General features: G+C 69.2%; 2 protein-coding genes across 4 annotated transcripts; one reads left to right on the top strand and one right to left on the bottom strand.

The window, feature by feature from the left end:
* Positions 1 to 2,399: 2,399 nt before the first annotated feature.
* On the bottom strand, positions 2,400 to 6,986 carry FBXW5 (F-box and WD repeat domain containing 5). 3 transcript variants are annotated; one of them, XM_065928032.1, is made up of 9 exons: positions 6,867 to 6,986; positions 5,617 to 5,832; positions 5,319 to 5,476; positions 4,823 to 4,997; positions 4,521 to 4,669; positions 4,029 to 4,446; positions 3,680 to 3,827; positions 3,395 to 3,607; positions 2,400 to 3,130 (listed from the first exon to the last, which is right to left on the bottom strand). In XM_065928032.1, the coding sequence occupies exons 2-9, from the start codon at positions 5,807 to 5,809 to the stop codon at positions 2,881 to 2,883; spliced, it is 1,704 nt and encodes a 567-aa protein (XP_065784104.1). In that variant the 5' UTR covers positions 5,810 to 5,832; positions 6,867 to 6,986; the 3' UTR covers positions 2,400 to 2,880. The 3 variants fall into 3 exon arrangements, with proteins under 3 accessions (XP_065784104.1, XP_065784102.1, XP_065784103.1); XM_065928030.1 differs by having other exon boundaries at positions 6,806 to 6,936; XM_065928031.1 differs by having other exon boundaries at positions 6,350 to 6,905.
* Positions 6,987 to 7,349: 363 nt separating this feature from the next.
* C8G (complement C8 gamma chain) lies at positions 7,350 to 10,271 on the top strand. The gene is made up of 8 exons (XM_065927488.1): positions 7,350 to 7,881; positions 7,965 to 8,101; positions 8,206 to 8,276; positions 8,344 to 8,451; positions 8,673 to 8,774; positions 8,857 to 9,093; positions 9,867 to 10,037; positions 10,084 to 10,271. Exons 1-8 carry the CDS (start codon positions 7,744 to 7,746, stop codon positions 10,269 to 10,271), a joined length of 1,152 nt encoding a protein of 383 aa, XP_065783560.1. The 5' UTR covers positions 7,350 to 7,743.
* The last annotated feature ends 1,861 nt before the right edge of the window (positions 10,272 to 12,132 follow it).

Below are 12,132 nucleotides of genomic sequence, written 5' to 3'. Positions count from 1 at the left end.
GCCCCACACGCGGTGCCCGGGGGTGAGCCGCGTCTCCTCTCTGCTGTCAGTGTCCTTCTGTCTTCAGTTTTCCCCTCTGATTCCATGTGTCTGCACGTGTGTGCTTGGCCCTGAGTCCTCCTGCTCAGCTTCTTGAATCAGTAAGTTTGTATATTCCACCAAATCTGCAGACATTCTCAGCCGCTACTTTGAACCACTTCCTTCTCCCCTCGGGCTGCCGGCGGCACAGCCTTAGACCCTCACTCGCCTTCACCTGCCCTCCTTGCTGATCTGTCCTCAGTCATGGTCGCCGGCTCTCCTCTGACTTCATCCCGCTGTTGGGTCTGTCTAGTGAGTTTGTTTCTTTGCTGAAACATTTCTACCCTGACGTCTGTGGCACGGCGTGTGCGATGCTCGCTCAGGTGTCTCAGCAGCCGCCACAGTCCATCTGCTCACGCTGACACGCTCAGCACCTCCGGGAGCCTCTTTCCCGTGGTTCTGTGAGAGTCGGCTATCTGTGCATTAGACTCTGGACACAGACTTCATCTGGTCTGGGTCTGGTTAGCCTCAGGCCCACGGCCCCACTGCAACCTGTGGGCTGGACCCCACCTCTGCTGCGCCCCCCACGCCCTCCTCTCTGGACGGACCCCATATGTACCCCACCAGCCCTGGGGGGGGGTCGCAGACCCTCCTCTCTGGACGATCCCCCTGTGTGCGCCCCCAGCCCTGGGCGGGGACGCAGGTGCTGCTCTGAGTCACCAGGCCTTGGGGCAGCCCCACCGCCGAGGGGCTCCTGGGCCTCGCAAGCCCCTCACGGGCTGTTTCTCAAGCCGCTCCCTCTGGTCTGGTTGGCGGCCCCCCTCTGGCCCCCAGCCTGGAGCCTGGCGCTTGGGCCGTGGCCACAGAGCCCCCGGGGGCCTCCCCGCCTCAGCACTCAGTCGGCTGCGCAAGCCCCCTTCCCACCCCTTGGTGGGCTGGCGGCTGTGCTGCAGGCCCAGCGATCGGAGGTGGGCGCTGGGGAGAGCTGCGGTCCTGGGGCCCCGCGGCCCCGCTGCCCTCTGCAGAGCCTGCGTGGTGGGCCTGCGCCTTCAGCTGCTCCCCACAGCTTGCTCTCAGACCTCTGCTCGCCCCTGGGAACAGTGTCCTCAAAGCCACCTCCCAGCCCCCGTTCCCCCGTTCTTCTGGCAGGTTTCTGCTTCTCTGCTTTTCGTTGTTTGCTTCCACAGCAGCTGGGCCAGGGCCAGCCTCCTTTCTCTGCGTGAAGCATTTAGCCCAATCGCTGCACCTCTTCCCTGTCAGCTCTCTTTTAAATGTCAGTTTTTGCCTGTTCTCGATTCCTGTTCTGCTGTTTCTGCCTTACAGATTTTGTGTTTCCTTGACAGCTTTCAATTAAACATATCCCTGGTTTTTTCCAGAAATTGTGTCATCTTGCAGCTCCTCCGGACCAGTAGCGTCCATGGGGTTTGCTGGCTCCTGTCCATGGCTGAGCACAGGTTCTGGACTGCGCTCCAGTGGGTCCAGGGCAGCGCACCCCAGCTCTGCTGCTGCCGGGGCCCCTTCCCTGTTCTCACGGCTCCAGCGGTTTGCAGACAAACCCAGGGATGGGGGTGCCCCGCTGCCGACACGGCACTGGGGCTCTGTCCTTGAGGAGCTGCTGTGCTGCGGGCTGGCTGCCCCAGGCACACTGCCCTTTGCTCTGAGTCCTCCCAGGCTAGCTCACCTGACCTGTGTGCGCCGGCCCTGCCTGGCCCGTCTCCCTGCGGCCGGCTTGACTGTGAGCCCGCAGGCACCTGGGCCAGCCTCTGCTCACCGCTGCCTCTGGCTGGAAGGATGTAAGGACGCCTAGGGCCTGCCCACGTCTTTCTCGACCATCATGTTGACGAGTGCCATGTGTGGGGCTGACAGCAGTCCAGTACCGCCACTCCCCACGCGGACTGCTCGGCAGGCCTGCTGCCACGGCAGAGCCCCCCACCCCCAGCGTCCCCAGACGAACACGCGGCCCAGGTGAGCCCTGGGATGGGCCAGGGCCACCCCCGCCCCTCTGCTGTGTCCACTGTCACTGCCAGGTGCCACAGGGCTCTGCCCGCTGCCCCAGCCAGGGCCCCCCTGGAGGACTCCAAGCCCTGAGCCGGAAGCTCCACCGGCACCCAGGCAGGCAGAGCTCTGGTTCCCCAACCTGCTGGCCCGCCTGCGTGCCGTCAGAGTCCTCCTGTGCCCCCTGCTGGCGGGGAGTGGACATGCAGTAGGCCTGCTCAGGAGTCGGTGCCAAGGGCCTTGTTTAGAGGCGGTGGGGGCGAGTCCCCGTTGGCCGGCTCAGGGCAGCTCAGGCGTGTGCCCTGGGGCACCCCGCCCCATCCAGCAAGCACACCAAGGGCCTGAACAGACGCCACAGCCCTCCCTGCAGAGACTGGCCGGCGCTGTTCTCTTGCCAACCGTTTATTCAGACCCTGAACAGGTGACCCGTGACATGCAGGTCCCCTGGGCTCATGGCAGCCTGACCTGCATTGCAACCGTGATGCTTGGCAGTTCCCAGAGGACGGCACCCCGGCTCCCTGGGCAAGGCTGGGCCCAGTGAACAGTGCCTGGCCCCCAGGGCTGCCAGGGGACATGTGGTGCTGACGGGCCCAGGGGAAAGGGGTGGGTGAGGAGCGGGGGGCGGGGGACCCAGTGTCCTGTGCACCCCGGGCCAGTCAGAGCGGACCCTGGCTGCCCGGCGCTGAGCCGCACAGCCGTGGGAGGCGGTGTGTGTGCGCGAGCGTGGGGGGGCCAGGCCACGCTCCCTGCGGCCTGCCGGCCCCCTTCCTAAGGCATTCCCGTGGCGAGCTGCTCTGCCCCTGTGCGGTCTGGGCCGCATTCAGACCCGGGAAAGGGCCCCGGGCGTCCTCGGTGGGCCCCAGCGCCTCAGCGCTTCTGGCTGGCGAACCAGGAGAAGAAGGGGCGCGGGCGCGGGCGCGGGCGCGGGGCCTGCAGGACACGCACGGTGCGGGGTGAGCGCCAGGCTTTGATGGTGGCATCGTCGCTGGCCGTCAGCAGGAGCTCTTGCTCCTGGGGGCTGAAGACCACCGAGTTGACCACATCCTGGTGCCGCAGCTTGGCCAGGCAGATGTTGTAGTGGCGGTCCCAGATGTAGCCGTGGCGGTCCTCGGCCCCGCTGCCGAGGGGACAGTCTGCGGTGAGCCCCGCCGCGCCCCGCCCCGCCCCGCCCCACCCACCCAAGCCCCTCCCCGCCCCCGCCCCGCCCCACCCACCCAAGCCCCTCCCCGCCCCCGCCCCTTCCCCCGCCCCACCCACCCAAGCCCCTCCCCCGCCCCGCCCCTTCCCCCGCCCCCGCCCCGCCCCACCCACCCAAGCCCCTCCCCGCCCCCGCCCCGCCCCGCCCCGCCCCGCCCCGCCCCTCCCCGCCCCGCCGCACCACCTGGCCACGAAGTCCCTGCTGACGTCCAGGAAGATGAAGAAGCACTCATCGTTGGGCGTGTAGGCGCGGTGCGCACGCAGAGCCCGCTTCACCTCCCGCATGGTCTTGAGATCGAAAACCAGCAGGTCGATCTCCTCGGCGATGGGTGGCGGCTGCATGGGGTCTGCCACCACCGAGCCGCTGGGCCAGGCGCGGCTGTTCACGTACAGATACCTGCACCGGCACGCGGCTCAGTGCGCGAGCCGCGGAGCGACCCCCGCCCCCGGGCCACCCACAGAAGCCCACCTGTTGTCCGGGGACAGGCCCATGCCGATGATGTGTCCGTGCACGTCGATGACGTGGTCCAGCGCATCAAAGAAGGCGTCGGAGCCCCGGCCCTCGCCCAGAACGGGCCCGGCTGTGGTCATCTGGTGCGGCAGGATCTGCTTGATGCCTGCAAGGAGGTGGGGGAGGCGGCACCTTGGTGCCTGGCAGCTCCCAGACGGCTGGGGGAAACTGCCCTGCACCCCCAGATCTGAATGTGTGCCTGCCCAGGGGCGAGTGGGGGGGGGGGGTGCTTGGACTAGCGCTCGGCCCCCCGGACAGACAGAGGAAGGGGCTCTGCCCACAGACTGACCCACCCCAGGCCCCTCACCGATCTGGTGCGGCGAGTAGGTGAGGGAGCCGGTGGTGAAAATGAGGAGCTTGTTCCCGGCGGCGGCCCTGCCCTGCTCGGGGGGCTTGGTGTGTCCCTGGGCCAGCAGCTCAGCCACCTTGGTCTCCAGCGTGCTCTCCGGCAGCAGGGGCTGCGCCCGGCCCTCCAGGAGCCCATCCAGGAGGCGCCGCAGGCCCTTGGTGCGGGCCGGGCCCGGGTCGCTCTCCTCGTCCTCGGCGTCGCCGCCCAGGTCGAAGACGCGGCTGGAGTCCGTGCCGGGGGTGCCGGCGTCCAGCAGGAGGTCGGGGCTGTCGAAGCGGCTGCAGTCCGCCACCATGACGGTGCGGATCGTGCTGGCGTTGAGGTTCTGGATCTTGAAGAGCCGCTTCACCACGTTCACGTTCTCCGACTCCACGTCCTGCGGGCAGGAGCGCGGAGGTGGGTGCGGGCTGCGGGTGGCCGCCGCTGGCCGCAGTGCCCGCCCGCACGCACCTGGAAGGCGTTGTTGAGCCAGAGCACCGAGCACGACGTGATGTCCCCGATGCGGTGCAGGTTCCCGGAGATCAAGCTGGTGTCCGTGAGCCAGCAGCCGAACACGTCGTAGGGCTTGTTGCGAACCCGGGACAGCAGGGCGAAGGTGTCTGAGGGAGCAGCAGGAAGGGGCGGGGCGGGCGGGGACTGGAGGGGCGGGGCGCAGGGTCTGGGCCGGGTGGGGAGTCAGGGGCGGGGTGGTCGGGCAGAGACCGAGCTCGGCGGGGAGCGAAGGAGGGCCGCCGCCCCCGGCCCGCTCTTACCTAGGCTGATGACCGCGATCTCCCCGGAGGAGGAGTTGTGGGGCCCCAGGAACACCCCCGACGCCAGCAGCAGCGAGTCATCCTGGTTAAACTGGGAAAACTGGGTGTAGCTCCAGTTGTAGGGCCGCATGTCCGCGCTGTGTACCAGCGAGATGCTCAGATCATTGCTCCAGATCTGCGGGGGTGGGGCGGAGGGGGGGGGCCCAGCAGGCACGCCGGTGAGCCCATCTGCGCAGCGCCCCTCGGCCCCTCTCCTGGCCAGCGCCCGCAAACCGCCCAGGTGGGGGTCCCTTGTCTCTGGCCTTCAGACCACCCGAGGCCTGTGGGTACGTGTTGCTCCGGCAGGCTCTGGCGTAGCTGTGCGCAGGGCCCTCTGCTCATCTGCAGGCAGTTAGGGCCACCCAGCCCCGAACTCCCAGCCCGGGCGGCCACCCAGGTTCTGACCCTCCCCGGGGGCCGCCGTCAGCCCTGACCTGCGCCCCGGGGCCGCCCGCACCTTCACCGTGCAGTCCTTGGAGCAGGACGCGAACTGGCCGCCCGAGTGCGAGAAGCTGAGATGCAGGACCTGGTCACTGTGCTCCCGCAGCGTCTGCACCTCCACGCAGGGCACCGCGTCGTACAGGCGGCGGAACTCCTCGAGCCAGGACGTGGCCGCTGTGGGGGCGGTCACGCTGGGGCCACGGGCCTCGGAGCCAGGGCCCCGGCAGCCGGGGGCCGCCCTGCCCACCCTCCGGCCCGGGCCCCCCCGAGGCCCAGCCCGGCCGTCCCCAGCCAGCGTGAGGGCTGGTGCTGACCTGGGTGTCGGGGCACATCCCGGGCCACCTGGTAGTAGCGGTAGAACTGCTCCCTCCACAGGAACTCGTCCCTGGACACGGCCTGCCACTGGCGGCACACAAGCCCGGCGGCCAGCACGTCGGCCGGGCCCAAGCTCAGGAAGATCTGGTAAACCAGGCTGTCCGGGAGCAGGGGTGCGCCCCCCTCATCCATCGTGACATTCTGCCCAGGCGGCCCTGAAACCCAGGCACAGCCGCCTTAGCTGCCGGTGGGGCCAGGGAGGACACCGGCCCCCAGGCCCAGGAGAGGCACAGGGCCCGGGGCTGAGCCGAGCCAAGCCAGCCCAGTAGGTGCTCCTCCTGCCCTGCCAACTGCCCTGCTGAGCATTCCACTGGACTGAGCATGTGCGGAGGGCCGGCTGGCACCGCCTGCAGGGCCAAGGAGCCAAGAGCTTCCCCAAGCCCCTCGAGACAGCCGTGCTCCTCGGACCCCGCGCTCCTGAGGTCCCGCAAGGCCCAGTGATCCCCTGAACACACAGCTTCCCGGCCTGGTCCAGCTGGAGCTGGAGTTGCCGTGGGCTCGGGGGACCCACTGTCACCCTAAAAGTTCCCCTTCTCAGGAGGAGAGGCCTTCTGGGTGGGGCCCTCTGACTTCCCCCCATAGGACCCCGGGGAGACATCTGGTTGCCAGAGCTGGTGACCGCTCCGAGGCCCAGAAGGGAAGGGTCGGTGACCCCTGCGCACCATCTCTGACCTTGCTGCCCCAGGCTTCGGAGCGGTCAGCATGGGATAGAGGTCCTTCCCAGGAGAGAGTCGGGGCCGGCGGAAGGAGGGCCGGCCCGGCCGCCCGTCCCAGACGCCGCCAGGAACACCAGCCGGCCCTGACCTCTGCCCTCGGGCCTGGGGGACCCCTGCCAGGTTGGCCGCCGGCCAGCACGGACACAGCCGGGCGAGCTGGGGGCGGGGCGGGGGCGGGGCCGCCCAGCGCCCCCCACCCTCCCTCCGAGGGGCTGCCGGGGGTGGGGCCTCGGTTCGGCCCTCGGGCCCCGCGGCCACGGCGCTTCATTCATTGGCCAAGGACGCGTCCGGGAGTCTGGGGGCCGGGCCAGGGGTCGGGCCGGAGTGACGACGCTCTCCGGGCGAGGCCGTGAGGGCCCGGGCCGGGGTCCGGACGCCGCCGTGACGACGCTCCCCGGGCCGGCGCACTCACCGCGGCCGCCTCCGCCCGGATGCGCGGCCCCCGCCCCGGCGCCCAGCCTCAGCCCACGGACCCTCTTCCGCCCTCCGTCGACGCTCCGGCCGCCGCGTCTCTATGATGGAGGCCGCCAGGCTGATGCCACGAGCCCCGAGGCATCGATGACCGTCGAGGGCCGAGCGCCGCAGCACGCGTCGGCCGCTACTGCGCCTGCGCGTTAGGGCCGCGCTCCTTTGTGCGCCTGTGCGCGTCCGGCCTCCCCCGGAACAGCGCCCCTGGCGGCGGGGCGGGGCGGCGGCCGTGCGCCGGGCCCGTGGGCGGGGCTGCGGGCGAGACTCAGGGTCGCGGGTTCGAGACCGGGCTCCGGCGTTCCGCGGCCTCACAGGCGAAAGTGTGCTCCGCTGCGGGGAGATGAACGTAGAAAGGGCTGAGCACCCGCCGCAGTGGAAGTCACCGGGTTTGTGGACAGGGGAAAGGAAGGGGAGGTTGCTCAGTCGTGTCCGACTCTGTGCGACCCCGTGGACTGCAGCCCACCAGGCTCCTCTGTCCATTTGTGGACTGTGCAGTTCATGGGAGTCTCCAGGCAGGAGTACTGGGTTGCCTTCTCCTCCAGGCGACCTTCCCGACCCAGGGTTTGAACCCCGTTCTCCCGCACTGCAGGTGGACTCAGCCTCCCGGTGGACAAGGACCGGAGGTCAGCCTGGACTTTGGACACGGACGGCGCCAGGCCCTGCCGGGAAGCGCAGGGCGAGGGTCAGATGTCCGGGCTGAGGCTGGGTTCACCCGCAGGCTGAGTGGGGGGTTGCCTGGCCCGGGGCAGGGGTTTCGGCGGCGGGAGCGTGGCAGGCTTCCTGGGCGGGGCTGCTGGGCAGCAGAGGACAGTGGACTCCGACCTGGGGCTTGACCGTGTGGCCTGCGCCTCCTCTGGCCCTGGCCCTGTCGCCGCCGTCGCCATGCTGACCCCCAGGATCGCAGCCCTCTTAACTCTGCTCCTGGCCAGCAGCTCCCTGGGTCAGCGGGCGCGGAGACCCCCGCGGCCCCCATCTCCCATTAGCACCATCCAGCCCAAGGCCAACTTTGACACCCAGCAGGTAGAGCTGGGCAGAGGTGGGCACGGGCCTGCCCGCCTCTGCCGCCCCCAGCCCTGCGTGCCCTCACGCGGCCTGCTCCCCAGTTCGCAGGGACCTGGCTCCTAGTGGCCGTGGCCTCCCCGTGTCGCTACCTGCAGGAGCAGGGCCATCGGGCCGAGGCCACCACTCTGCACGTGGCTCCTCGGGGCTCGGCCATGGCCGTCACCACCTTCCGAAAGCTGTGAGTCCCAGCGAGGACCCCCTGAGCTCACCCCAGCTGCGGCCTCACCCGGGTTGGGGTAGCCCAGCCTGCTGGGCATCCTCCCACGCCGGCCGTGCCCCCAGGGATGGAATCTGCTGGGCAGTGCGGCAGCTGTATGGAGACGCGGGGCGTCCGGGGCGCTTCCTGCTCCAAGGTGAGGCCCTGGCCGCTGGGGGCGGGCGCGGCGCTGGCGGTGGGGCTGACCCGCCGGCTCCCCACAGCCCGGGGCGCCCGCGGGCCAGTGGACGTGGTTGTTGGGGACACGGACTACCGCGGCTTCGCCGTCTTGTACCTGGAGCGGGCGCGGCAGCTGTCGGTGAAGCTGTATGGTACGTCCGGGGGGCCTGGGTCCCCGGGGGCTGTCGGGTGGGCTGGGTGGGCCCTCTCCTCCCTTCCCCCTGCCCCTGCCCTTCTGCCCAAATGTGGGGGCAGAACCGGAGCGGGAAGGGGGGGCAGGGGTCAGATCGCAGCCCCAGCACACAGCCCAGCCCAGAGCGCCCTGCAGGCCCCCGCCCCCGGGCGCACAGGAGCACGTGTGTCCCGCACGCAGTCCGCTCGCTCCCCGTGAGCGATTCCTTCCTGAGTGTGTTTGAGCAGCGGGTCCAGGGGGCCAACCTGACCGAGGACCACATCCTGTTCTTCCCCAAGTACGGTGAGTGTCCCCCCCACCATTTCCGCCCGGCTCGCCCCGCGCCCCCACCCCCGGTCGCCCTGACCCCTGGCCCGGCCCCCAGGCTTCTGCGAGGCGGCGGACCAGTTCCACACCCTGGACGGTGAGCGGGCAGCTCCAGCAGGCGGCGTGGGGGGCGGTGCCCAGGGCTCCCTCCTGGCTGAGACACGTCTGTGCTGCAGAAGTGCAGAGATGAGGTGGGCGGCCGCCCCGTGCAAGGAAGCAGCCGGCCCGGAGGTGGACCTGCCGCCCCTCGTCCACCCGCCCGCACCCCCAAAGCCGCCCCTCCCCCAGGAGCCCCGTGGGCTCTCATTAAACGCTGCAGCCTCAGCCCCTGCCTCTTCCTTTCCACCCAGGACCGCACCGGGGCGTCTGCCCACCTGTTCTGCTTCCCTGATGGGCCGGAGGGCGGGGGCCCACCTCCCAGTGCCGAGCCCTCCCCAGGGGGGTGGGCGTGGGGAACGGCTCCTGGCCAAGGCCTAGGGCGCCTGGCACCCTGCCCTCGGACCCCAGTGTCCCCTGCTCTGGCCCCCGCGCGGTGTTGGCGCCTGTCTCTCCGGCTCCCTGGCTCTGAGCAGGCTGGTCAGGCGCCCCGGCCTTCTCCAGAGCCCTCCCCACACGTCCCCCTTGCTTCCTCCTGAGACCCCTCCTGGGAGGCAGGGCCCAGAGTCCCAGGGGCCCGTGGCCGAGGCAGAAAGGGCCCTGGGGAGGAGCATGCGGCTTCAGGGGGGCAGGCAGGGAAGCCCCCTCCCACTTCCCGGGTCTGGGGTGAGCTGACACCCATCTGAGGCAGCTGGGAGGCTGCGTGGCCCTCACAGCCACCCCAGGGGCAAACAGGGCCAGGCAGGGGGCAGGACTGGCCAGTAAACAGGACTGCCCCCAGGGCCGAGGCTGGCGTGGAGGCGAGCAGCAGGCGCCCCTGGAGGCGACCACGTGGGTGGGCCAGCAGGGGGCCCAGAGTGCCGGGGTGGGGGGGGGGGCCTGGACAGATGGCGTAGCCCCCAGGAGCCCATACCCAGGGTCTGCCCAAGGTCACCAGCCACGAGGGACCACAAGATGACCTCTGGCCTGTAGAGAAGACCTTTCTGAAAAGTGGGATCCCTGAGGTCGGGGAAGAGATGGAGGCGGTGTCCCCGCCCCCCAGCCTCTGCCTGGAGGGGCTTCTCCACGTGACCGCAGGCCATTGGCAGAAGGTCGAGCGTGGAGACAGGGCCTCCCCCGACCGACTGTTCGCCCTCCACACATGTGGGTCCCAGCCGACCTGCCCGTCCCTCACCCATGTCCCTGACAGCGGAGAGGACGCCAAAGAGAAAATGCGCGGTGCAGACCCCTGAGAAGCAGAGACCCAAGGGTGGGAGCTCTGGTGGCGCGTCCGCTCCATCCCCACCCCCGCCCCTGCCGGGTCTGCTGCGGGGGGGCGGCCCCACGCAGGCACAGCTGCCAGGGGCCTCGCGGGCCCAGCTCCGGGCCCACCGCTGAGAGCTCGCCCCCTGACCCATCCTATGAAGCAGTGGAGGATGTGGGCCAGTTCCAGCTGCCCCCAGGCCCGCCCGCACTTTGATGGGTCCGCGGACCCCCGCGGGAGGCTGGCCTTCCCCCCCTCACCCCCGTCTCTCTCCCGCCTTCTCCTGTACAGCACCCCATGCCGGCGAGAGCCAGGCCCACGTGACGGCTGCTGGTCGTCCCCGGGGCATTGCAGACAGCTGTGCCTGGCACACACTGACCGGCCCGCCCCTTCCCACTGTGCCCCCCCCATAAGGAGGAGGGGCAGCCCCCCTCAAGAGGACTTGGGGAGGCTTGAGGGCAAATGGCAGCCCCCAGGCTGGGGCCAGGCTGGGGCACAAGGTCAGGGAGGGGCCTCAGCTCGGCCAAAGCTGCTCTGTCCAGGGACCCTCGGTGTCTGCGCGATGGGCATCTCGGAGACGCCCCCTGTGTGCCAGGCCCCTGCCCCTGGGAGCCAAAGTCCAGGGCTCGCCGCTCCCTGACGCTGGTGAGGCAGAGTGGGCCTGGAGAGATGGACCCCCGCCCCAGCATCCGGACCTGGGCTGCAGGGAAGGCCAGGCCGCCCCGGGTGAGCCGCAGGCCATGAACAGGAGGCACCTCTGTCTGGTCCCTGGAGAGCAGGGTCGGAGACCCCTGGGCCCGGCCCCGCGTGCCCGTCCAGATGTGGGCGGGGGGACCTTGCTGGTAGGAGCCCACAGCCCTGCGGGGCCCACTGTCCACAGTGGGCAGGGACCGTGTCCCTTGGCGCTGGACTCCCAGCTGGGCAGGCCGGTGGGGCTGGCGGGAAGGGGAAGGGCAAGGACCCCGCCGAGCTGGGCATCTCGTCAAACTCATGTCCGTTGAGTCGGTGATGCCACCCAACCGCTTCATCCTCTGTTGCCCCCTTCTCCTCCAAACTTTCAAAAACTAGGGACTTCCTGGTGCTCCAGTGGCTAAGACTGTGCTCCCGACCCCGGAGGCCCAGGTTCAATCCCGGGTCAGAGGACCAGGTCCCACACGCTGAAACTAAAGATCCCTCACGCCGCAACGAAAACGGAAGACCCTGGGTGTCACAAGACCCAGCACAGCCAAACAAATTTTTTTTAATTGTTTTCAAAAACTAGGTGAGGCAACTGTAGTTCTAGATGAGTCGTCTTTACATGCGTGCTCAGTCATGTCCGACTGCGCGGACACGCGGTCCCATGGTCTGAGCCTGCCAGGCTCCTCTGCCCATGGGATGTCCCAGGCAAGAATGGTGGAGTGGGTTGCTATTTCCTTCTTCAGGGGACCTTCTCGACCAAGGGATCAAACCCGCATCTGCAATGGCAGGTGGATTCTTCACTGCGCCACTTGGGAAGCACTGAGTCGTTTTGTGTAAAGGTGTTTATTGATTATAATTGAGCCTTGCCTTTTAATTGTAAGAGTTGGCTGGCTTTTCATCGGGCTTCCCAGGGGGTGGTAAAGAACCTGCCTGCCGATGCACCGCTCAGGCCTGGGGTGAGTGAGGATCCTGGGTCAGGAGGATCCCCTGGAGCAGGGCGTGGCGACACACTCCAGCACTCTTGCCCGGAGAATCTTATCAGAAAGAGAAACCTTGAAAAATTTAGGGAACTCTGACTGGCAGTCGTGGTCAGGGAGCCTGGAAGGGCCACGCATGCCCGGCTGCGCTGACTCGGACGCCCCCGGCCCCCGGAGATGAGGCTGCCGCGTCCCCACAGCGGCCATGACACCACCCGGCGCCCTGTTTTCTGGCACGCGGCTGGCGGGAGTTCCCAGACCAGGGACTGAACCTGGGCCGTGGCTGCGAAAGCCGGGAGTTGTAGCCACTGGGCCCCGGGGGCGCTCCCCGGGCCTGGCC

This window comes from Muntiacus reevesi, chromosome 3 (genome assembly GCF_963930625.1).
Source record: "Muntiacus reevesi chromosome 3, mMunRee1.1, whole genome shotgun sequence".
In the NCBI taxonomy this organism is placed as follows: Eukaryota; Metazoa; Chordata; class Mammalia; order Artiodactyla; family Cervidae; genus Muntiacus; species Muntiacus reevesi.
The sequence above is the reverse complement of the archived record's forward strand: the minus strand, read 5'-3'. Positions and strand labels throughout refer to the sequence as shown.